The following is a 27205-nucleotide window of genomic DNA, read 5'->3' on the forward strand; positions in this document are numbered from 1 at the left end:
AATGTAGAAAAAATGTTATTTTGATCAACATTTGCCTGTTATCTTTTTTTTCATCGATTACTCACCCTACCCTATGGATATTTTTTAGTTTAAGTTGCATTGTAAAGACAATAATTTGATTGTAATCATGTTACTACCATAATTTGATTATTTACCTCAATGGTAGTAACATGATTACAATCAAATTATTGTCTTAAGAATACAATTCTTAAGACAATGGGGCGGCATAGCTCAGGGGTAGAGAAACCGTTTTTAGAGCATGAAGGGTTCCCGAAGGGTTCCCAGTTCGAATCCGGGCTCCCCCTGAGTTAATGTCGAAGGGTCCTTGGGCAAGACTCTGAACCCCACATTGCTCCCAGTGAGCAGGTTGGTGCCTTGCATGGTTTCCTCCGCCACCGGTGTATGAATGTGTGCGTGAATGGGTGAATGTAATGCACAATCTCTGTAAAGCGCTTTGGATAAAAGCGCTATATAAATGCACCATTTACCATTTACAATTAAAACAAAGAATAAAACAAAAATATTTTGTTATTTAATTAAACCCAAGTCTCCATGGGGTGAGTAATAGTCATTTTGGGGGTGAACTATTCCAACAGAAATGTCAGCTAACCCCTGAAAATTCACAAATGCAGTGTAAATAATAACATTTCTCTTACCAAATTGTCCTGCTGTGATCATTTACCTAGGAAAAGATGATTGAAAAAGGCCTCCGCCTATGGAAATTTTGCATTCTGAATAGTGAATGAGCCTCAAGACCTCATTGAAAACATACAGGGTGAATAGAAAAATTGTTCACCAAGGTGTCATCAATTGATAGGCAAAATTGTATGAATATATTCCAAACTATGTAAACTCTACAGATGTTTTAGTAAGAGTAGTGCTGTAATATTAGTAATGGTAATGTATAGGGTGAAACATGATGAAAACGAGTTGTAATAATACTGTAATATGAGTATTGTAGTATGAATGAAAAGTACAATGGCAGCTGATTACTATGCTCTAGGCCCACTGTAACAATAATCAACAATGAAATTGTAGTTTGATTTGGTCTCCGCCGGCGGGGGCAATGGGGTTCAAGAGGTTAAATATCTGAAAACACAAATTGACATGAATCTAAAATGCACTGATGATTGTGCTGTCAAACTAAACTAAACTAAAATTGCCCTGAAAAACCACTTACAGGCAGCAGCCGTGCAACTGGTAAAAAAAACTAACCTAGCCCAGCCCTACCCTCCCCTGCCCCTTCATTGTATACTTACTGTTTGTTTAGACTCTTTTTTTGTTCTCTCATTTTTCTTTTCTTTACATATCTACTGCATAGTACTGTGTTCTATTCGTCTGTCATTCAATGTTATATGAGATACTTCAATGGTTTCCTGTGGAAATAAGCTTAGTCTTTTCATGAATCTCCTTTTAGTAGACCTTAACCCAGTGGGCAACAGTCCGCCATTCCGAAACACCGCTATTCCGAAGCAGGGTTAGGGTTAGGTTTAGGGTTAGGGTTAGGGGTAGGGTTAGGGTTAGTTAGGGTTAGGGTTAGGGTTAGGGTAAGGGTTAGGGTTAGGGTTAGGGTTAGGGGTAGGGTTAGGGTTAGAAGTCAACGTTCGGAATAGCGGTGTTTCGGAATGGCGGGGTGTAACCGTACCAGTGAACTGTACCGTCATGAAACTGTACCTTTTCCTATGCAAACTTCTAATAAAGTCTTCAATCAATCAAACAACAAAACTATAGGCCTATGGAATCTATGAACAGGTTGTGGGGTCCCTGCTTCATCTCTCTCAACTAAGGGGTCCTTCCTTGCCTTGGCCTGAAACCAGTGAACTGTACCGTCATGAAACTGTACCTTTTCCTATGCAAACTTCTAATAAAGTCTTCAATCAATCAAACAACAAAACTATAGGCCTATGGAATCTATGAACAGGTTGTGGGGTCCCTGCTTCATCTCTCTCAACTAAGGGGTCCTTCCTTGCCTTGGCCTGAAAACGTTGAAGACCCCTGACCTAAAACAAACCTCAACCTCAGGTAAACGTGTTTCGACCACGCCCACCTGGTCGAAACACCTGGTAAAGAAGGGAGTCTCTCCGCCTCTCCCCGGCGGTTACGCGAGGGGGCGTGTTGTGTACAACAACGTGAAAGAAACCATAGCAGTGGAACTACATGAGCGACGCTTCCGCTCTCATCACCTCCACATGAGACACAAACATGGCACCTGCCAGCCGCGCTGTTGTTGTGCTAGCGCTCTCCTTACTGTACTCGTCCCGGGCCATCTTCTCCACCGAGTATTTCTCCACGCTCACGTTCTTCAACAGCGAACTGCACAAGCACGGATGCAGCTCGCCGTCCGAGTGGGAGGAATATGCGACAGACTGTGGTAAGAAAGGGCTGTGTTGTTTTTTTGCCACGTCCGTCCTCTCCTCTTTCTCTTCTTCACACACAACTGTAAAGTGTGTCTGTGTAAGATCCGAGCTAACTCGCCTACATCGATGTTGGTTACCTATTGATTTACGTGACCTGGCTTGCGAATCCATGCGTTGCCACTACTAGTGCCACCCCAGGCAGCACCGACAAGAAAGTAGTCACATTTTGTTTTACTTGAGTAAAAGTATCAATACTGCAACGTAGAAGTACTCCGTTGCAAGTAAAAGTCCGGAATTCAAAATGTACTTGAGTAAAAGTATTGGTATCAAGTAAAAGTACTCATTATGCAGAATGAATGTCCCATTTCAATGTAATGTATGAACATATTTTGAAAATGGCAGATCTGCAAGCTCACAATGCATCGCATAAAATGTATATGGTTAATGTATGTTTTACAATAAAAAAAAATACAATCAATACAAAGTAACTAGTTAGTAATTAAAGTTTACCAAATAATTGCAGTGAATATGTAGTAGAGTAGAAGTATAAATATTGAAAATACTTTAGTAAAGTAAAAGTGCCTCAAAATTGTACTACTTGAGTAAAAGTAGGCTACTAGTTACTTTACAACACTGACCGCCAAGAAAGGTAGCTCGTCAGGTCGACTTGAACATATTTTTATTTAGTTGGTGCTTTTGAGATTCATGGTTCTGGCTCTTGAGTCTTGACGTGTCGTAATTGTAATTTAATGTTCTGACTTCTGCCAACATTGTAACCTTCTTGGTGTGTGTCAAGGATTTCGACAGGTCACTAAATTCGGTGTACCCTTCGACGGTAGATTAACGGTATCAAGTCGGTGTAATGCTAACTAGACTACTTTACTTCCCTGTGCCCTTTGACAGGCTCGAGGTGAGATAACTAAGCTGCGCTCTTGTGCAAAGGCCAGATATAGCAGTGTTTCTCAAACTTAAAGATTTGAAGGTCTGCACTTAAAAGTGAAAGTGTCAGTTACCCTCCTAAAGGAACCCAGAGTCCCTGGAATTCACTTTGAGAACCACTGAGATAAAGGGTTTGAGCCTGGGTCAACCTTGACCCATAATAAGCTTAAGTTGATTACATTTGTACACTTTCAGATACAAATTGATTATGCAAAAATGATATTTGTGTATTGGTTGCACTTTCATTACGGAAGAAGTGTATGCTGCCTTTTGCAAAGCATCTTCTTTGCTTTTTTAGCAGTGGAATCCATCTTATTCACATTCTATGCACTGCAAGTTGTCAAACAGCAACTCAAGCCCACCAATGCTGAATGGACATTTCTGTGTACCTTATTGAATACTTTGGAATACATCTATGATGGTCTTCTTGATTCAAGGATAAATGAGTTGTAGAACTGTGTCGAATTTCTGTTGTCCAAACCACACTATGAGAATGATTTGCTGTTCTGGAAGTCATCAGGGTTGAGTCACTTTGACATCTGAGGAATTTGTGTGAAAGTACAGTACACCGCTTTTTTAGATGTGCTACAGATACTGAGCCTGTGTAAGCAACTTAGATGCTACAATACTATCTGGCATCTAAGTTGCAATACCAACCCTTGACAGACAGACCTTTCATTGAACCAGAGATGTCTGATTGTACTAAACAATGTTAAACTCAACAATATTGCAGCTGTATGGAAAGCTTGGGTTATCCTCTTTGTGTCCGTCAAGCATTTGCTTCATAAAAATCACTATAGACATGTTATGAGCTACTTTATTTCAATAAATTCTGTGCAGGTGATTATTTTCGAAGTCCGTGTTTTAAGTGTTCGAGTTTGGAAGAGCTCGTTAGAAATCACTCAACGGTCCTGCGTTGTACCTCTTTCGAAATGCATTGCACGTAATGCAAGATGCAGCAGGACGTTGTGTTATTGTAAACGAGCGCTTCCATACTCAAACTCTTGGAAAAAATAAGAAAGTAGGTTATAACACATTTATGGTGGATTTTTATGAAACAAAGATTTGACAGATACAAAGAAGATAACCCAAGCTTTCCGTACAGGTGCAATCTTGGTGAGATTAACATTCAACATACAATCAGATGGGAATTTTTTGTTTTGATGAATGGGCTGTTAATTGCATATTGTAATTTGTAGCATCTAAGTTGCTTGTGGCCAGTGGTGATGGTGGCCCTTCAGTAGGGCCGGGGGTCATTATATGATTTTATACCCATTGTACAACAGTTCTTGACACATGCTTTTGCTGTCACTGTGTGTCAACTCAATATTTTAGATAATTCATTGGTTTCCCTTTCCCTTTGTCTTTAGAGTCATCCATTTTACAGTTAGAAGATCCAGACTGCGAAGAAGGAAGCAACCCACCCTGCGAGTCTGTCTTCTCACTTAATGCTGAAAAGATTCTTGTGAGATATCGTTCTGACTTCTGACACACGCACACACGCATGCACGCACGCACGCACACTCACACACACACACACACACACACACACACACACACACACACACACACACACACACACACACACACACACACACACACACACACACACACACACACACACACAGATCAAGTGATAGTCAGTAACCATTTCCTTTTTGAAAAGCATGTCACTGGGGTTTCTCTTCAAGTCTAAACAAAGCCGAATCTAATCACCAGAGCACCACATTATGTCTTTGAGCTACTTTTTTTATACTGCTACTTTTATTATTACTTCATTATTAAACCATATTAAGAGCTTTGAATATGTTTCACGGCCCATTGAGGTTAGGCAATGCACCCATAAGATAAAATACCATAAACATATAGACCATTTGAACTTAAATGAAAACACCAAAGATAATATGCATCATTATACTATAACTGGCTTCAATCAGTGACAGCCTATGTCTAATCATGGCCTCAGCTGTAAGAAAACCATGTTGCCATAGAAATAAAAGCATGGAATGGATAATTCGTTCGTAGCAACGCTGTGTGTAGCTAGCGTTCACAGAGCCTGAAAATACACAGTTATTACATGGACATATAAACTCTCACAGGGCAGAACCTAAAGATACTCGGTACAATAGAATTTAAGGACATGACAATACATAATGAAGCCCTAAATGCTACATCACAACAGGAAGAGGTGGGGGAGGTGGTGGTTTGTTCACTGACAGGCTGGCAGCTGGGGGAACATAATATGTGAGGGTATACTGTTTGAGCGTGGTACAGGTTTGACTTCCGTGCGCGCCTAAACTACCGCAATGATTCATTTAATTCAAATTCAAATTCTGCACACATACGTTAACCTAATTTTAGTACTGTATGTAAAATGTGTGCAACACTTATAACTTTAGCTGTAGTCATCTGGGCTATCTGGTGGGCTTTGTGACTACTACTAGGTCTCTTAATTAATGTGAAGTTACATGATTAGGTCTGTAATTCATGTGAGTTTTATGTGTTCCATTTTCTACACTCAGGGTCTTAGTTTGGGTGTTTTCCCCCGTTTTGTTGATTCGTTACTGCTGGTTTCACACAGGAAACCGCAATCTAAATGCTGCAGTAACTTGCAGTCTTCTTGTGCATCTTAATGTGCATACATGCTCACCTAATGTATAATAGCCAAATTTCCTTACATATAAAATGTCTCATTGTGTGTGCATGTAGTGTACACGACACGTGCATGCTGATTTTTGTAACCGAGTCCATATCTTTGTTGTTGTTGCATGTGTCTTTCTCCCTCACAGACCCAAGCAAAATTGTTTATAGAACAGAAGAAATTCCCGTTCCCTGTAGATAACCACAATACAAATGAAGAACTTGGTAAGTTAGCATGATAAAACAGCTTTTGAAGATCAATGCACTGAATTCAGCTGTCCTGCATAGCAGTGGTTCTCAAAGTGGATTCCAGGGACTCTGTGGGTTCCTTTATGGAGGTCTAAATTGACCCATGCAAGTCTGTAACTCTTGACAGGTCCATTTGGTTCCATTTGTACGCTGTCAGAGTTAAGGAGAGACCTTGACATTTGAAAGTTTGAGAAACACTGCTGCATAGCAGGCCCTGTCTGCTCTACAACACCGCTCCCCCGTTTCATGTCTCATCTTTCTTTCCTGTCGTTACAGCCATAGGGTATGTTCTGATAGGTAATGGCCTGTACGACGAAGCCATCAAGCACTTCTCTCTCTTACTACAGGTCAGTCTGCATTCACTGCACTTGAAGGGCCATAGGCCAATACATGTCATTGTGGATATAAGTGTGTAGTCACTGTAGTGATATTTGTTCATAATTGATATTCATACCATACTGAACGTATTGGTATGCTGTTCAACGTCTTCCTCGAAAATCAAACAAGTGACTCTATGCTTTGGAAAATGGTTGGCAGTAAGTCAAGTATACAACAAGCCAAACATGCCAAAGGGCAGGTATTGTCCTTTTAATAAACCAATGTCCATTCATTGGAGAAGAGATATGTTTATTCATTGTCAATACACCTATTAGGACTACAGCCATGAATAGATTTTTTTAATCCAATCTCCCATTGTGAAAATTAAATGTTCTTTACCCTTTATTCAACAAAATACTATTCCCCTTGAGTTGTTGTATTGTGTTGTTGCAGAACGAGCCAGAGTTGGTCAGTGCCATCTATGGGAGAGGGATAGCTTATGGAAAGAAAAGTATCCAGGTGAGTTACTTTTGACAGTGCCTTTATTGGGAGGCCTCATGAATAATGAAACATCAGATCTTTCCTGACTGTGCGATTATAAGGACGTGCCCACTAGAGACCCTTGTCAGCAGTTGTGTCTATTTGTTGTTGTGTCCGTTCTCAGCAGTTGTGTGTATCCCCCTCTATTTCTGTGCCAGGATATAAAGAATGCTGACTTGGCGTTGTACGAACTCAGCCGAGTCATTACCCTGGAGCCCAATCGGCCGGAGGTGTATGAGCAGAGAGCTGAGGTGAGGACAGCGCATATCACTGTGACAATGACATAGCTCTGCCAGAGACAATTATCCTAAGTGTTATGTGACTTACAGTAAATGGCCATGGTCCTGAAAACTGCGATAGCTGCTTTTTGTGTGGGTTTTCACAGTCCGAGACTGAGTGCATGACACAGAAATGTTGCCATATTAATTTTAAGTAGTTTTCCCTCTGGCTTCGAAGGTCAGAGATTTCCTGCTGTGACATTCCAAGTTAGGGTCATAAGACAACAAATTCTGTCTTCTTCCTGCAAGTTGAGACTCGGTCATTACAAAATTGAGGGGAGAAACCATTTGGAGCACCTCAGAGTCATAACGGTTTGTGTTATTGTCTGTGAACTGACGGTCTATAAACACAGATCTGAAATGAGAGAGAGGAAGAAAGAGTATCTTAGTATCTTCCTCTGTAGAATTAATATATTAAACCGTGGCAGAGATGTCTGTAATCCATGCTGTCCCGAGAACAGCTATACAGGCAGTCCCTATTAAACTCAAGTTAAGATATAAATAAATGCTTAGTCTATAAGTTCCCCTTTTGTCCCCCATGGGGAAGGAGGATTCTCAGCTCCTCACAACTCGATGAACATTCACCTCTATTCGCGTTTGCTTCTGAAATACTACGCGGTAAATTCCTCAGAGTTAATTACGCTTCCATTTGGTTCCTTTTGTACTCTGTGTTGTGAAGATTTGCCAGGCCTTTTTTAAAGAGAAGTCTCAACATTCTGAACAGAACACATTAAAAATAGATATTTCAGATTTTCACATGGAACAATATAATCTAGTTTAAAATTGGTGAATTGCTCTTTTAGGAGATGTAATAAATGAACCACGTGATGCACATTACAGCATTACAGAAAATCACCCAGATTGTTCTCCCAGTTTATCATTTTTGATTTCTTTTTTTTTTAACCATGATTATATTTCCAATCATTACAGACATTTAAATCATGGTAATAGGATACAGCAAGGACAAACTCTTCTCTCTCTAGCAGTAGGCTTTGAACGGAACCAGAGGGTTGTGAGCTTATTTAACGGCCTTTATCTGTTCTAGGCTCCAGTGAGGCCAGAACATTTGGCACAGTTGAGGTTATATGTAAGATAGTTACAAATCAAGCGTCTCTGTCCTGGCTTGAGCAGGGTTAGTGTTTTGCATTTTGCAAAGTTTTCAAAGGGACTGTTTTTGAATATGTCTTTAAACTGACCTTCCCATTTGTGAGAGTGCATTTGCATGTGCACTTGCATCTAATTGTTTGGGGGTGTGTGTATGTGCGTGTGTCCACTCCAGATCTTATCCCCACTTGGTCGTATCAGTGAGGCTTTGGGGGACCTGACCAAAGCCATCCAGTTGCAGCCTTCTGCACGTCTCTACAGACACAGAGGAACGCTCCTCTTCATATCAGAGGTGTGTGTGTTTGGGGAGGGGTGGGAATTAAACATTATAGCTCCCATGTGGATTTGGACCTCCACAGATGGCTTCATCACTGAAGCCTGGTGTTTGCTTCAGCAACGAAATGTTGTTTAAAAAGTGTTGGATGTTGTTTTTGTTGAGCGACATTGCGTGACACTTTGTGACTGAAGCTTAAATAGGCCTTGAAAGGAAGATTCAGAAAATGTCAATGATATTGTTTTAAACTGGACGAACTGAGTCCATCCTCATATTTACCATGCGCTGACCCGTCCCCCTCAGGACTATGTTGCTGCTATGGAGGACTTCCAGCAGTCTCTGGACCTAAAGAAGAATCAGCCCATTGCCATGCTGTACAAAGGGCTCACCTTCTTCCACAGAGGCATGCTCAAGGTATAATGTGCCAGTCTCACACTGTAGCATTGCTGTTTCTACTGCAGCTAATTTATTCATCTCAAAACAATTATTGGTCTCAACAACTTCGGCGAGAAAAAATATTGTATCGCCTTTTTAGTTTTCATCTCTCTTCATCTCTCCCGCCAGCAGGCTGTTTCAGTTATCTATCTATAAATGCGAGAAGTCTCTGCGTGTGTGTCTGTCTGTCTGTCTGTCTGTCTGTGTGTGTGTCTGTAATCCGCGTATCTCGAGAACCGTTCGTCCCACCGGCTTCAGATTCGGCACGCGCGTTCCCCGCCGCGGCACGGAGTGCAGTGCCGGGTCTCGACCCGACCCGACGCGCGGTTTTCCCGAACCGGCGCGAAACGTTCGGAATCTCCTTATGCGGGGTTGATTGTTGACATCAGGCTGTTCCGGAGGAAATCGGCAAAAGCTCTGACTCATTGTGACATCACTTCATAAAAGGCTCTGACATCACGTACGCCACATGAGTCAACAAAAAATCTCTGAATATCTCCATATATAGCATATATGGGCATAAAATGGACGCAGAATCACAAAGATCTCCATATACGGGCATAAAGGGACACAGACAGACGGATACAGAGATCTCCATAAATGGGCATAAAATGGACGCAAATGGCATATATGGGCATAAAATTTACGCAGAATCACAAAGATCTCCATATACGGGCATAAAGGGACACAGACAGACAGATACAGAGATCTCCATATATGGGCATGAAATGGACGCAAATAGACAGATATCTCCATATATGGGCATATATGGGCATAAAATGGACCCAGAACTATATCTGCAGTGATCTCCATATATGGACATAAAATGGACACCGACAGACAGACAGACAGACAGACAGATAACAGATATCTCCATATATGGGCATAAATGGACACAGGCAAACAGATGGTCAAAACGGGTCCTATGACAACAGGTATAATGGGGTTTGCATTAAAGGGCGGGGCATTCATTCCCTATTTACATCGTTCCCGAGTTGGCCAGGTCGCCGACTAGACGCTGGGCCGCCCCAGCTTCTAGTCTATCATATAATTAGAGGAGTCAGTCAGTCAGAGGTCACAATGCATTATCTATTCACTCGCATCAGCGACTGATCCAAACTTTCACATGGCATTGACCATTAGCATTATACACACGTTGACGGAGCCCGATTTTCATTTTTCCCAAATTCAAGCTATTTATTAGCGTTTCTTCACCACTTCTGTTCAGCTCAGCCTGTTGTAAGGGTTACGGTCCGTTCCTCCAGGCCATGGGATCCCATAGCCCCACACACACCTCTCTCACAGTTAGGAATGTTGCAGTGAAGAGACACATGTTCTCTCTCTCTCTCTCTCTCTCTCTCTCTCTCTCTCTTTGAACGGGTAAGGTCTAGTTCTAAATTAAATCACAACTCTCGATATTGCTAGGTTTTACTTGAGGAAATGATAATAGACAGTGCAGCCCTGACAACTGGTACATATAAATGAAGGGTTTGTTTTGTTAGCGTAATTTCCTTTCAATGTTGCATCCGTTGCTTTAAAACAACACCATGATTAAGTGTTTGAATGGCCTTGAAGCCGCTACCCGTGTAAATACTGTTGCATTTTTATGAAACATGAAAAGAGTTACTTAATCTCTACAAACATTCTCACCATTCCTCTCTCCTAGGAAGCGATTGAGACATTCAAAGAGGCTCTGAAGTTGAAGGCTGACTTCATTGATGCATATAAAAGCCTTGGGCAGGCCTACAGGTACAACTTACATTTTGATTGTTTGAAGACTTTATTAGAGGTTTGCATAGGAAAAGGTACATGACCTTCGGTGTGTGGAGCCTTGTCTTTAAGGCCTTTGTGGCACTGTGATACCATAGTCAAAGTGGGGCTGAATGAGTGCTCTTGGTAGAGTCTGGCACAGCTTGAAACAAATTCTTCAATGTTTCAAGTTTGACTCGATTGTTTCTTTTACCCGATTTTGTCCCCGTATGATGGATGCAGTTAAAATGCATTCTCCTTTAAAACACAAACTAGTTTCTAATCTAATCTGCATTATATTAAATTACCAAGTAGTAGTCCAATACTACTGAAAAATATGTTTATTTTACTTCTCTATTCTTCTCTACTTCTCTCTATACTTCTCTATTTGTTTTCCCTCTCTGATGTGGTGTGCATGTGACTGTGACATTATTTTGTTTGAAAAACTCTCTCTCTCTTTCTCTCTCTATCTCTCTCGCAGAGAGTTGGGTGATTTTGAGGCAGCAATGGAGAGTTTTCAGAAAGCTCTCATGTTGAATCAGAACCACATTCAGTCTCTCCAGCTCAGAGGCATGATGCTGTACCACCACGGCTCACTGCAGGAGGCTATAGGCAACTTCAAGGTACAGACACAAAGCAACAAACACCCACACAAGCTGTGAGTGAATATTCAATATTTCTGTTCTCTTCTCCCTTACCTATTTTCTCCCTTTTACTCCTCCATTTCCTTCCTTGTTCCTATCCTCCCTTTTGCTTTGCCCCCATCTCTATTCTACACGCTTCTCCTCGTTCCTCTTATCAACCTGTAGAACAGTCTAGTGATGCTCCTTGACATGTTTGTGGAGATTATGGTTAGGTCTTGTCACCATGCATTAGCGCAACGATGACATCTTCCACCAAAGACATGAATAGCACAATGCTAGCTTGCTAACACATTGTGTATTTCTATATTTTTTAGTTTAGTATGAGAGTGAAAAAGACTATATGAGATGCCCTCAGGTTTTATGATTTCCATAACAGCTTTTCTTATCCACTCTAGTCTCTACTGCCGTCTCCTCCCACTCTCTCTGAGGAACTCGCTCTCACTCACTTTTACTCTTGGGTTCCCATCTCCCGTCTGTCACATTCACTGACCCCTTCGTTATGTTGTCTTTCCACTCCATCTTCCAGAGGTGTCTCCAGCTAGAGCCCTACAACGAAGTGTGTCAGTACATGAAGGGATTAAGTCACGTGGCCATGGGGCAGTTCTACGAGGGCATCAAAGCTCAGACCAAGGTCATGCTGAACGACCCCCTGCTGGGCCAGAAAGCCAGCTCAGAATACCTCAAAGTCAAATACCTCAGAGGTACTATGCACACATGTACACCTGCAATGAACCACTCCCGGGAGCTCCGCCCCCACCTCTCCGCCGAGACCTCCGACCAGAATCACAGCCGCACCATTCACTTGAATGGATATACAGCGGATTTTACACATTAAATATTAATTCCGTTTTGGACCCAGAGCTTCGAAATCTCGTCTAATCCGTCAACAAAGGCCTGGATATGCATTGGAAAAATATGTAGACCTTTAAACTTTTAAAACAATACGACAAAGGAATATATAAGGACGCAACAGCAGAATGAGGAAATCGCTTGTCTGCTGGACCTATACAGAGCCGTTTTCACTTTTCACTGATTTGTTTAGAGGCTATACTCTCCATTACACAAACAACCAACCAGAATAAACTGCTTCAAATGTAGGCTACCTGTTTCTTATCATGCCGATTGCTTATAAATCTTATTTGATATCTCTGGCGTGAAATGTTCGCGATTCCTGACAAGTTTAGCTGCCGAGCCGCAGAGGGAGAGGAAAGGGTGTCGCACCAAATTCTGGGCCCTGGGTACAAGGATTCGCTGTGGGCCCACATGAATGTTCTTCATCGTGGGATTTCAAAAATAGCAAATCTACAAGCTCGCAGCGCGGCACTCAGTGCCACGCTATGAGCTTGAATATCTGCTATTTTTCAATCGATAAAGTCTAAAATAATTAAAGCCCTTCCACCTTGGGCCCTGGTAAGTCAGTCCCACTTTTCCCCCCCTTGTGACGCCCCTACCCACAGCCTGCAGTCGAAAGCAGAGTTGAAATACAACACTTCGCGTCGCTACCCCGTTCATTCAGACATTCACAGACGTACATTACATATCAGTTGCTATTTAACATAACAAATAAGGTGTTTGTAGTCATGGGTTATTGTCGTTTAGGCCAATACAGTCCATTCATATTTAAATTGGTTTGAAACGGCTTTCTGTGGTCCAGCAACCATGGACATGTTCCTTATCCTCTGCTGTGACCTTATATATTCCTATGTCGTATTGTTTTAAAAGTTTAAAGGTCTAAATATTTTTTCCAATGCAGATCCAGGCCTTGTTGATGGATTGGAAGAGATTTCGAAGCTCTGGGTCCAAAACGGAATTAATATTTAATGTGTAAAAATCCGCTGGATGTCCATTCAAGTGAATGGTTCCTTTAGAGGCGGTTGTGATTCTGGTCGGAGGTCTAGGCGGAGGGGGGCGGACTTGCGATAGGTCCATTGATCACTGATACATTTCCTCTATTAAAATTGCGGTTCCTCAACTCCAGCGCTGCTGTGGCCCACGTCCTTGATTAGACCACAAGCATGACAGACACCAAAATAAGCGAATGGGATTTACAGTTTTCTGTCCTAACACTGTTCACACTTCTGAGTGAGTGAACCCTTTTGCCCACAGGGGTTTCAATTTACACCGAAAATGAGGTGTGTGCTTAAGTGTAATAGAATGAGCTTGCAGTATTGCAAGTAATGCAGTGTTTGTAGTTGTTTTGGCCCTTAGGCCTTCTCCAGAATCAACAATATAATGCAAATGTATCCAAAACCCAAAGGCAGAGGTTATTCAAGGTTGTCCTGAAAAGACTTGTCATGCATGTCGCACAGCATTTACTTCCTCCTGGTGGATAGAAATGTACAGTACAATGGGCTTCCTGACAGTCATTGTGGAAGTATCCTGTATTAACCGCTTAACTATGCAGTCTGCTCCTTTTGTCAACTCTACACCTCCTCGCTGAAAATAGCGAATCTACAAGCTGACAATGCTACATTGTGACGTGTTGTGAGCTTGTAGGTCTGCTATTTTGGCCAAATATTCACTCCAGATTAGAGACATTATGGTTCACGAGGTCAAGTATTCGGTATTATCCATCAAAGCAACAAACAAAAGTGAAAAGAAACGTAGCAACTTAACCCATTTAGGCCTAGAATTATTGAATGCTTTAACCAGAGAAAAATAGCAGATATACAAGCTCACAGCGCGGCACCGAGTGCTGCGCTGCGAGCTTGTAGATCTGCTATTTTTGAAAAAGTCGTGAAAATGTGTGCAAATGTGTGCAAATCTTTGAATATATGTATTTTCAAAGCGAACATTTGTAACTGAACTTTTGCTTCTGGGTGGTCCCTGGAACTAGATATTTTGAGATGGGGGTCCGTGGCCAAATATATATCATTTTGGGGGTCCTTCACATGAAAAGGTTTGAGAACCACTGACATAGTAGTCTCTCGAGAACAGACTAACTGAGCTCCAGTTAATTAGGCCTACACCCCCCCCTCCCCTCATTTGTACTTGTATTCCCTCTTTCAGAGTACTCCCGCTATCTGCACTCCCACTTGGACATACCAGTAGCAGAGTACAATGTGGACCAGGATCTGCCAGGAAACTTCAAGAACCACTGGGCCAAGAACCTGCCTTTTCTCATTGAGGACTATGAGGAACAGCCAGGCCTGCAGCCCCACATCAAGTAAGTTGAGAAGAACGTGTTATCACAAACCCAGCCTTGATTTGTCTGGGTGATAAATGGACATGGAGGGGGATAACTGTACGAGTACAACTGAACTGAACACTGAACTGTCACCGTGATCAACCTTGCTGCGAAACTCTGCATGTGAAAAATACTGCAGCGGTTGCTCGCTCTCATTGTTTTTGTGAATACATAAGGCGATGGGTTTGTGATAATAAACAAAGTTATTGGCCAGGAAATGCGTGAATTCATCGTTGCCTGTGCTAACCAACCTAAGGCAATGGTGGTAATCTGAATTTATAATGACTATAGAAGTAAGTTAGTGCATGTAATCATAATTGTACTACACAAGTACACATAAGCACTTGTATAGAACAATTGTAATTCAATGTTGGTGCTCTCCTCCCCCTGCCGAGGTAACAAGACTTTAACTCGTTAATTAGTAGATTTGGCCACAGTCTGACAACAAGGTATTGCATGCTCAGCCAGCAGAGTCATACAATTATTTTGCTCCGGTACAACAGCAGATCAACGGACTACATGCATCACATACACTATCCAGCATGTACTGTCCTTGTGATTTGCAGGGATGTGCTACCACAGAACTTTGACAGCTACAGCAACGAGGTGCAGAAGCTCATCTGCACAGCAGACCACCTGGGAGCTCTAATGCAATACAACACACCAGGCTTCCTGCCCAACAGGAGAATACATAGAGGTACCACACTGGGGCCTTTTACACCAAAAGAACCTTGATTCAAGAACCAGTAGTTCCTTCTTGCGAACCGGCTTGCGTTTCCACCAGAGGGAACCAGAGGAACCAAGGATTTTGTGGTTCCCGCTCCAAACCAACTTTTACGGTTCGGAACTAACTCGGTCCTCGGTGGAAAAGCTTACCTCTGGTTCATCCCATAGACCTGAACCGGTTCTTTGCCGGTCGAAAAGCGCTCACTGAGTCCTCAGTGTGCATGTGAATTTAGCTTAGTCAGTACATGCTAATCTCTGATCATATATATAAAGACATTGATCAAAGTAAATCATTTAATAATTAGAAAACCTTCAGTAGAGGGATGTGTAGCATGTTGAGAACGGCATCTCCACGACCTGCATTTTCCTGCTGTGCTTGAGTTCCACCAGTCAAGGGGGGCGTGGCCACCCTGGAGGTGATGCTGACCATGCACAGGATATTGTTACATTTTCTCTAAACTTACCTCCATGTTTATTTTCTGAAAGCAGACTTTTTAAAGTTGAAACAACAAACATTAAGAGGAGATCATTGTGATCAGATAATTACCCCTTCGTGCTGTTTGAGGACACAAGGGAAATAAATAAATATTGGCGCTTGAGTTGGAAGCAGTTGAAAACGCTAACCTCACATCAGATGTTTTCAGTGCGTGAATAGATGGTCTTCAGTAGCTGGAAATACACCTGCACGTGTAAAAACATTATTTTGACAGTGAGCTGTATTGTAATTGTGCTAAATCTCGATAATCCGATGTCCTGAAAATCCGACGGCACGGAGATCCGAAATCCGATGTCCCAGAGAGAGGGAGAAAGAGAGGGAGCGAGAGAGAGAGGTCCGGTCCAGAATTATAATCCAGCATTTTGAGGTGGAAACATGGAGAATGCACACGCTTAATCATATTTATATTTAGGCTTTATAATAAAATGTTGCTTTTAACAAGTAAAATAAGCAAATTAAGAATTACCATGGGTGATTTGAGGAGCCTGACTGTCACACATGTGGTCAGTGTCACGATGACCCACAGTGCACGCACCAGGCTGAGAGTGACAGCTGGCTGGCTGTCTGTCTCATTCATATACTCATATACTGCTTTGATTGCAAAGTGTCGTAGTGCCATCACTACGAAATCTGATCCAATAAAGATGAGTCCAGAGTCAACAGCTGCGGTGCGGTGCGCTGGGGAGTTAATTGGTATTTAACCTATTTGCGCTTTTTGCTGGTGGTGTAATTCATTATTTTGGAGCAGATTCCAATAGTAAACATTATTAAAAGGATGTGTGTGTGTGTCTGTCTGCCCCTCCGCTCCCATAGCTGAACAGCAGCATGTTATAGTTTCAGTGAGAGCTTGAAAATGTGTCTCTTTCTCTCTCTCTCTCTCTCTCTCGGACTTGAAGGCCATCGGAAAATCACCACGCGCCCTTGTAATTGATCATTACCCTGTTGATTATTCATTTTTACTAATGCTCATGACCTGTCCTACCAGCCATGGGCCTGGCCACCCTGGAGGTGATGCAGGCCATGCACAGGACATGGAGCAACTCCAAGGTCCGAGTGAACGGCAAGACCAGGCAGATGCAGTGGAGAGACATGTTCGATATAGCCGTGAAATGGAGAAGGTGAGCTTTCATAAAGTGGCGATAGGAGGGCTCCCCCATGTTGTCTCTCTTTTGGCTGAAGTGACAGTATTTACAGGGTTTCCACGGTCATGAAATTCCTGGAAATATTTTGAAATTAGAAAAATATTTTTCCAGAACTTGAAAAGTTTTGGAATTTATCAAGGGTCCTGGAAGGTCCTGGGAAAATATCTATGGTTATTGATTGTGTTAATACCTCTGAAATGACAAATTAAACATGGCCCAAATTGTCAAATATTAGAGGCAGAAATTGTGAAAATAGCCGATCTACATGCTCACAGAGCATGTAGATCTGCTATTTTCACAATAGAAACGTGTTATACAAAATTCCTCAACTAGTCCTCGTCAGGGTGCCGTGTCCCCAGTTAAAATATGATTATTTCGGGGGTCACAGCCTGAAAAGGTTGAGAACCACTGGCATACACTACCTGTCTTTGGGCATTGTGCATAGGGGTAAGCGACTTGTTATGGAGCTGAATTATTGTTATATGGTCCTGGAAATTGGGTTAAATATTCTGGAAAAGTTTTGGAAAAGTTTTGGAAATTAATTGGTAAAAATGTGTGGGAACCCTGTATTTACCAGAATAAAATATTTGTTATTTTTTACTGTGTGCGCATAGGATTGCGGATCCTGACCAGCCAGTTCTGTGGTTAGACCAGATGCCTGCCAGGAGTCTCAGTCGAGGCTTTAACAATCATATCAACCTCATAAGGTAACCTGGGAACTAGACTCATTGTTCCATCACTATACTACAATGTCCAGTATTGTAGGATAATTTAGCAAGGTAACAAAAATAAACATTGTACTCGGTTCAGTATTGAATGGTTCTGGTGATTTTCAGGGCTTAATACATCTGGTGTAATGACACCAATAACGCATCAACACTCCCTAAACCCCATTTTTCCATTGAACATCTAACTCTGGATTTACATTGGTGGCGCTTAGAGTTCAGTAAATGATCAGCGACGTTCAGTGTGTTGATATTGTTATGTTTTCTCTAAAATGACTGCCATGTTTTTTATGTTTATTTACTGAGACTTGTGAATAACACAGGTTAAAGTTGAATTAGTTGATGGAAATGAAAATGGATCTGTTCTGAATTTTTTATTGAGTTAAACTTTTTCTACTGTATCTTATTGGAGAGTTCCATATAATCCCTGTTCCTATTAGTCTCGTTAATGTGTGATTTGGCAAGTTATGTTGACGTTCCACTAAGCTTGCATCAGACGTTTACAGTGCATAAATAGCAGGTCTTCATTCTGTCTTTGTTTCTGTGTTCAGGGGACAGATCATCAACATCAGGTACCTGGCCTACTTTGACAATATCCTCAACTTCATCAAAGACAGAATACTGGTGTACCACGGGTGGGTTACAACACATAATGTCAACATAATTTGTCCTTAATTTTACTGAAGTTAATTGCATGTTTAACCCGCACACTATACGTGAGAGTGCATGTAAGGTATACAGAATGTAAAGGTCCATTTATGATTTAAATGTTGTTTTAACCAGTGTCCTCTCACGTTCTCTCTCCTGTTCTTTAATTGGTTTTTCATCCTCTCTCTCTCAGGGCATACAATCCCAGAGGTCTGCTGGAGGTGCGGCAGGCTCTAGAGAATGTTAATAAAGTGGAGGATCTGCTTCCTATAATGAAGGTAGGGGTGGGTAATGATGACTGCTGCATGTCTACACTGTGTAGATGAATTATAAAAAGATCTCTCATCTCACAAGGGGCAGGGTCACTGGCTGATAGAAGGATCAAGTGGTGTCATTGGAGTTGAATAAGATAAAACACTAGTAAAAAAGGTTCTGAAAGTAATGTAGGCCAGTGATTCTCAACCTATGGGCTGTGAGGGTATTTCAAGTGGGCCCCCAAATGATTGTCGAAGCACTAAGAATACTAGTAAGACGCCTCAGGGAGACAAGCGACCTCGCCCAACGCGCCACAGTGATGTGGACATCAGGGTTTGTGGACATCAGGCATGTGGACATCAGGGATCTCCATATATGGGCATTAAAGGGGATTTGTTCCCACTGGCATCACGGGGATCTCTCTAACAGGGCATCATTAATATTGACTAGAAGCTGGGCAGCGTCTAGTCGGCGACCTGGCCAACTCGGAACAATGTAAATAGGGAATGAATGCCCCGCCCTTTAATGCAAACCCCATTATACCTGTTTTCATAGGACCCGTTTTGACCATCTGTCTGCCTGTGTCCATTTATGCCCATATATGGAGATATCTGTATCTGTCTGTCTGTCTGTCTGTCTGTCGGCGTCCATTTTATGTCCATATATGGAGATCACTGCAGTTATAGTTCTGGGTCCATTTTATGCCCATATATGGAGATATCTGTCTATCTGCGTCCATTTTATGCCCATATATGGAGTATCTGTCTGTGCCTCCAACTGTGTTGCAGACACAGTGCCAGTTCCCCCTTTAATGCAAACCTCATTATACCTGTTGTCATAGGACCCGTTTTGAACATCTGTTTGCCTGTGTCCATTTATGCCCATATATGGAGATATCTGTATCTGTCTGTCTGCGTCCATTTTATGCCCATATATGGAGATCTTTGACCATCTGTTTGCCTCTGTCCATTTATGTCCATATATGGAGATATCTGTATCTGTCTGTCTGCAATCCATTTTATGCCCATATATGGGGGCATTCATTTTATGCCCATATATGGAGAACGCGCGTGCCCGTGGGACGAACGGTTCTCGAGATACGTGGATTACATACATACATACACAATCACAGAGATTTGTTGTTGACTCATGTGGCGTACGTGATGTCAGAGCCTTTTATGAAGTGATGTCACAATGAGTCAGAGCTTTCGCCGATTTCCTCCGGAACAGCCTGATGTCAACAATCAACCCCGCATAAGGAGATTCCGAACGTTTCGCGCCGGTTCGGGAAAACCGCGCGTCGGGTCGGGTCGAGACCCGGCACTGCACTCCGTGCCGCGGCGGGGAACGCGCGTGCCGAATCTGAAGCCGGTGGGACGAACGGTTCTCGAGATACGCGGATTACAGACACACACACAGACAGACAGACAGACACACACGCAGAGACTTCTCGCATTTATAGATAGACTAGAAGCTGGGCCGCCCTTCGGGCGGCCCAGCGTCTAGTCGGCGACCTGGCCAACTCGGAACAATGTAAATAGGGAATGAATGCCCCGCCCTTTAATGCAAACCCCATTATACCTGTTTTCATAGGACCCGTTTTGACCATCTGTCTGCCTGTGTCCATTTATGCCCATATATGGAGATATCTGTATCTGTCTGTCTGTCTGTCGGCGTCCATTTTATGTCCATATATGGAGATCACTGCAGTTATAGTTCTGGGTCCATTTTATGCCCATATATGCCCATATATGGAGATATCTGTCTATCTGCGTCCATTTATCTCTGTATCTGTCTGTCTGTGTCCCTTTTATGCCCGTATATGGAGATCTTTGTGATTCTGCGTCCATTGTATGCCCATATATGCCATATATGGAGATATCTGTTTTTATCATTTTATGCCCATATATGAGATCTCTGTCGCTTTTTTGCCCATATATGAAGATCTCTGCACACACAGTACCGGTTGCGGAAAACTCTGATGTCAGACATCAGCTCCTCATACGGGCATTCATTTTATTCCCATATATGGATAACGCGCGTGCCGGTGGGACGAACGGTTCTCGAGATACGCGGATTACATACATACATACACACGCACAGAGATTTTTTGTTGACTCATGTGGCGTACGTGATGTCAGAGCCTTTTATGAAGTGATGTCACAATGAGTCAGCGCTTGCGCCGATGCCGATTTCCTCCGGAACAGCCTGATGTCAACAATCAGCCCGCATAAGGAGATTCCGAACGTTTCGCGCCGGTTAGGGAAAACCGCATATGGAGATATCTGTATCTGTCTGTCTGCAATCCATTTTATGCCCATATATGGGGGCATTCATTTTATGCCCATATATGGAGAACGCGCGTGCCCGTGGGACGAACGGTTCTCGAGATACGCGGATTACATACATACATACACACTCACAGAGATCTTTTGTTGACTCATGTGGCGTACGTGATGTCAGAGCCTTTTATGAAGTGATGTCACAATGAGTCAGAGCTTTCGCCGAATTCCTCCGGAACAGCCTGATGTCAACAATCAACCCCGCATAAGGAGATTCCGAACGTTTCGCGCCGGTTTGGGAAAACCGCGCGTCGGGTCGGGTCGAGACCCGGCACTGCACTCCGTGCCGCGGCGGGGAACGCGCGTGCCGAATCTGAAGCCGGTGGGACGAATGGTTCTCGAGATACGCGGATTACAGACACACACACAGACAGACAGACAGACAGACACACACGCAGAGACTTCTCGCATTTATAGATAGATGACATCGGGGAACTCCATATATGGGCATAAAAAGGATTCAGTTAGTGTGACATCACAGTGAAGCTAGAGCGTGATGTCAGTGCGGCAAACCCATTCTGGTAGAGTGGTTCCCCTGACATCACAGTGACATCATTTTTACGGTCTATGGGTTTGCCCATAGACCGTAAAAATGTGTACACGGAGACAAGCTGTGACATTTCTCATGGTAAACTGTGGTAAACAATAATATTAAAACATTGGCTATTATTTTAAATATACAATGTTGTAGTTCGATCACGTTAGAATGAGAGGTGTGTTGTGTGAGTTGGGGTAGGATTATGTTAGCACTGTGTTCTCATAAATCTCCAACAGTGCACCAGTGAAAACCCATGAGCTCTGTGTGTTTTGCATGCGTTTGTTTCTTGAAGCAGTTCAACAGTAAAACCAGGGACGGCTTCACGGTCAACTCCAAGGTGCCCAGCCTGAAGGACCCCGGAAAAGAGTACGACGGTTTCACCATCACCATCACTGGAGACCGGTGAGCCCAGCTCCTCCATAATGTTTCTACTGTATAGTGCTAGAAATTAGCTTCAACCTTTGATTTAATTTGACCATCGGAATTTGAATATGCAATGGGTCTCACTTGTGTCTTTTAAAAGCAACACTTTGGCCGTGTCCCAATGTCTACACTCAGACTTGAAGACTTCGATTACCCTATTAGGAGCAGCGTGCGTGGTAACTCAGTCGGTGCCATATTTAAAGTGGGATGACCTCTTATATTGCCGGTTCGCCAACAAAGGGTTAAAAAAATAGTGTGCACGCTGGTGCACACATTCGTGCACAGATCATGCACTATGCATGTGCATGCTTTTCACAGCTTTCAAACAAAAAAATACGCTTGGAAATCCGTTCAGGCATTCAGGAGAAAGGAGCCCTTATGTTTTCTTCAAATGTAAACAAACATGGCTGCCATGTTTGAAAGATGGGGTTGGTATGGGGGTTAAACATGCAATTTCGCGATCGCACTGTACACTGTTGGAGGTCCAAAAAACTTTTTTTTTTTTTTATTATAAAAAAAAAAAAATCGTTCAGAAGACGTCTGGCAGGGAGGTCCATAGTGAAAAAGACGTTTTTATTAATAAAAACGTCTTTTTTGGCAGGGTATGAGTTAATATTATCAGTTAGTATTAAGTGTCTTGCTCAGATAGGGAAACTGGGGACCTTATCTCTTTCCAAGACAGCCTCTGTACACCTGAATGACTTATAAACAACCACCATAACATGCTGTACCCTCTTGCTAGAAACCTCTCAGTGAAACAATCAAAATTCATGGAAATATTTTGTGTCCGTGTGTGTGTGTTAGGGTGGGGAACATGCTTTTTTCAGTGGAGACCCAGACCACAGAAGAGAGGACCCAGCAGTATCAGTCAGAGATAGAAGCCATCTACAAAGACCTCACTGCTAAAGGAAAGGCCCTCATGCTGTCCACTGAACTGGGGGTATGAACATTTTCTTTCTTTCACCATAAACTCTTCCCTTTACAACTTCTTTCTCTTCCTCTCCTCTTTTCTACTTTTCCAGGTCTCTTGTTTGTTAACTGTGCGGGTATTGTCAGCCAAGCCACTTGTGTTCTTTGCTTCCATTGTTGGGCTGTATATTTTACAGTGTCATTCAATCCCTGTTGTTGCTCTGCAGCGCGATGGCACTGAACAATAACCTCTATTATCGTCACGACCAGACATTATAATGTGCCTTTCTCTGGCATTGGAACCACACAGTATGTTTCTGTCACTCTGAGGGAATATGCAAAGTAGAAGTATTCATCATGTCCCTCTGTTTGGCTTCGGTGTCATTTAAAGTCCTGAGAGCTCCCTTGTATCCTCATGTCTTTACGTTATTAGCATCACTCTGAATTAGGGGTGGGCGATTATGGTGATAAATATCGCTGAGACGATACAATGTCTCCACGATATGCCTTTTCAGAGATATTGTATATCGTTGAATCCTGTTGAATTGTTAATACAGTGATTCATTGCCGAATTCATTTAAATCTGCATTTTGGTCTAAATCAGTAGTTCTCAAACTTTACCAATGTCAAGGTCTCCCCTTAACTCTGACAGAGTTACATACTTGTAAGGGTCAATTTAGACCTCCCAAAAGGATCTTTTTATTTTTGTTTTTGTTACTTTGTAGGTGGTTAAGTAACTTGAAAAATAACCATAAAAACCAACATGAGAAAGAATCGTGATAAGATTGTGTATCGTGATACTGCTTGGAAGAATATTGTGATATTGTATTTTTCCATATCGCCCACCCCTACTCTGCATTACAAAGCATCATTCTGAATTAGCAAAGTGACTACATCCTGAATATATATATATTGGCAGGATTGTTAAACGCTTTAATTTTCTGTAACCTCTGTTTAAGTATCTGGAATAGAGGTATTACCTGGCAAGTAGCGCTGCAACTATCAATTATCTTCTTAACAATTATTCTCGCTTCTTGATCTTGTAGAACGGCTATCTATAATTCATTAATTCAACTAACTGTTGCACCCCAACTGGGTACAAAATAACCAAACAGCACATGTCTTTTCTTGTCATTCAGGATGCAGATGCTGTATGTAACCTGATCCTCTCACTGGTTTACTACTTTTGCAACCTGATGCCTCTCTCCAGAGGATCCAGGTAAGGACGAGTTCAAATGGCCTGCAGGTAATATTTGAAATACTATGAACCCTATTCAGATATTGAAGTTTGGCCTATAGGGTGTGCCAAATGTAGTTCTAAGAGCGGCCATTTCTTGGGTAAACACAGCCTTACACAGGTGTTCTGATTAGACTATAGCATTAGTTCTATGCAATCAAACAATTGAAACACCTGTGTTTTGACCCAAGAAATGGCCGCTAAGGACTACAATGACGTAGCCGCTGGCACACACTATAGGGACACGCCCAAAATAGGGATGCCATGTTGAAGTCTCTGGATTTTATATACATTTAACCAATGGGAGGTATTAAAAAAGTGTTTGTGATTAAATATATAACTACACTGGAACCAAGGTTCTGTTTTCCATTTAATGAAAAGTAAAATTTTTGGAGACCAAGGGTTTCTGCTTGACAGCGACAATGTGATGTTGGCAAAGAGATGAGAAACCATTGTCCTGATCTTGTGTTTCTCCCCCTCCTCTGTGTTTGTCTCCAGTGTGGTGGCATACTCTGTGGTGATGGGGGCGCTAATGGCCAGTGGTAAGGAGGTCATTGGCAGGATCCCTAAAGGAAAGGTAAAATAAATTAAAACAATCAACACAGGCCCTCTATAATGTTGACATTAGTTTTTCACAAAGCCATTTAGACCGGGTACGCAATATTGCGTATTATTATTTTATGCTTTAACTATTAAACATAGCAGATCTACAAGCTCACATCGGTGCCGCACTGCGAGCTTGTAGATCTGCTATTTTTTTTTTTATCGTGAACATTTGAATTTTGACACGATTCTATAAGTGTGTTTTGAAACCTAAGGTTTTTTGAAAAACCTATGTTTCTGTGTCAGTGGTTCTCAAACATTTTCATGTGAAGGACCCCCAAAATTATATTTATTTGGCCACGGACCCCTATCTCAAAATATTTAGTTCCAGGGACCACCCAGAAGCAAAATTTGAGTTAGGGTTCGCTTTCGCTTTAAATATACATATATTCAAAGATTTACACACATTTTCACGACTTTTTCAAAAATAGCATATCTACAAGCTCACAGCGCGGGACTCGGTGCAGTGCTGTGAGCTTGTATATCTGCTATTTTTCAATAGTTAAATAATTCTAGACCTAAATGGATTAAGATATGCATGTGACTGTGACTACAAGAACTTATTAACACCCAATCATTTGCCATGGATTTCAGCTTGTGGACTTTGAAGCCATGACCACGCCAAGTCCAGATGGCTTCAGTAAAACGGCCAAGAGCTGGATGAACCTCAAGAGGTGAGAACATAGGGTTTTGGCTTGTGTTTTTAATATTATATTTATAATTATTACTTGCGCCAGCAGAGCGTGCAAGTACTGCGCTCGGCTGCGTAGGTAGTTAGGTAGTTGTTTGTGAAGCCCGTAGCCCAATCAGGGACCAGCATTTCTGGCAATGTCATCATTAACAGCCAATGAGGGACCAGCATTGCTGGTGATGCTGCTGGCGCACAATTAGGCCATACATGGTCTACTTGTGGCGCAAGTTGGCACCTCCACAGAGTGCAGTTCTAGTTATTGCTGGATTTAAAGTTGGTATCAGGCTGAGGCTTTATCCCTGTTTCACATTGCGCTAGACCTCAGGGAGATGTTATTGCTGAGGTGGAGTGCACCGGCACACCCAAGCCGTGCTACTCATACGCTGAGTTGGTGGTGCCCGGGATCGAACCCATGACCTTGTGGTCGTACGGCGAGTGCGCTAACTACTGAGCTACCTGGGCAGTAGCATTTAACAGACGCAAATTCTGTGACCTGAAGATTTTGTGAAGGCAATTGAGTTTCAATAATCAAGTGCATAGATTCCGCAGCAGTTGGAAAAAAAAGAAGAAGAAAGTCTCTGTTTACACGATAGATTCATCCTCCACCATGTGGCTTTTTGGTTTGATTGAAAAAGCCACTGATTCAGAGCCTCTGCCACAAAAAATGATGTTGGACAGTACTGAGTACTCATACTTTTTCCAACACATTGTCTGCAGGACTATTGTGATTTATGCCATAAACAGGGAGAAATCCACCTTTGTAATAAACACCCTATATTTTGGACCAGAATCAATTTCTACAAATATGAAGTATACATGATTCACTAGATTGTTAAGTTCATGAATGATATATACTTCATAAAGTGGTTTTAGTGTTCGATTGTTCTTTAATCATCTTTCTCTTTTTCTCCCTCTGCAGTTTACCAAGCTGGTACCAGAGTCTTCCATCTGTAGCAGAGACCTTCCCTTCGTCCAGAACCATGATAGAGGTCCTCAACACAGACTCCACCTCGCATTGTCCGAAGCAGTCCTAACATAACCTCTGTGGGACAGAGTCTGTCCATGGAAGTCTTAAAAGGAGCTTCTTTAACACTGGATAGAAACGAGAGACGCTCTCCTTCTGCAGCTCAAACCAATGTGGACCGGGTTACCCAAAACGTATTTCTTTCAATGAACCCTAGATAATCTTAGTGCCACTTTTGGGGGAGTCTTCCTAGACCCTGGGGTATAAATGATATATCACATTGCCACATTAGTAGTTTTGACCACCAAACAATATACTTTGGAGGCAAATTAAAATCATTATTTTTAGAGTATAAGGGTGTGATCTTTTTTACTTGCCAAAACCGCGGTGGAACTTAGCTGGATGGCATATAGCCTATCCAATCTTCCATCCAAAGTTAATTACCCTAATGCCTCATTCACACTACAGATATATAGTTGAACGTTTAGCTTGGTAATTCAATGTAATCTCAATGGAAACCAGCTTTAAAGATACAGGAGACGCTCCAAGCAAAGCTTTGAAAGCTTTAAAGCTGGTTTCCATTGAGATTACATTGAATTACCAAGCTAAACGTTCAACTATATATCTGTAGTGTGAATGAGGCATTACACCACACTGGTGAACATTTGAGCGACGCTATGCTTTAATATCCACTGTATGGCAGTGATGTGAATGTCGAAACTGACTGCTAGTTGGTTTGGGTTGCAGAAGGGATCCCATCACCCCGTCTCTCTTTCTCTGCCCGTAGGCCAC

General features: G+C 42.2%; 2 protein-coding genes across 3 annotated transcripts in view; one reads left to right on the forward strand and one right to left on the reverse strand.

Moving 5' to 3' along the window:
* Positions 1–27205, reverse strand: part of cUnh1orf198 (chromosome Un C1orf198 homolog) — a 387053-nt gene that overhangs the window by 266117 nt on the left and 93731 nt on the right. The window lies entirely within an intron of this gene.
* On the forward strand, positions 2203–26953 carry ttc13 (tetratricopeptide repeat domain 13; the record flags this gene model as incomplete). 2 transcript variants are annotated; one of them, XM_080745259.1, is made up of 23 exons in its annotated part: positions 2203–2371; positions 4667–4761; positions 6086–6161; positions 6462–6532; positions 6957–7022; positions 7202–7294; positions 8601–8717; positions 9003–9113; positions 10801–10883; positions 11365–11506; positions 12054–12228; positions 14537–14693; positions 15281–15411; positions 16922–17054; positions 17693–17785; positions 18355–18438; positions 18645–18729; positions 21879–21988; positions 22814–22949; positions 24058–24137; positions 24654–24732; positions 25353–25432; positions 26369–26953. In XM_080745259.1, 23 exons carry the CDS (start codon positions 2203–2205, stop codon positions 26481–26483), a joined length of 2481 nt encoding a protein of 826 aa, XP_080601385.1. In that variant the 3' UTR covers positions 26484–26953. The 2 variants fall into 2 exon arrangements, with proteins under 2 accessions (XP_080601385.1, XP_080601386.1); XM_080745260.1 differs by having other exon boundaries at positions 21882–21988.

This window comes from Nannobrachium achirus (assembly GCF_963921795.1).
Source record: "Nannobrachium achirus genome assembly, chromosome: 16".
Classification (NCBI taxonomy): domain Eukaryota; kingdom Metazoa; phylum Chordata; class Actinopteri; order Myctophiformes; family Myctophidae; genus Nannobrachium; species Nannobrachium achirus.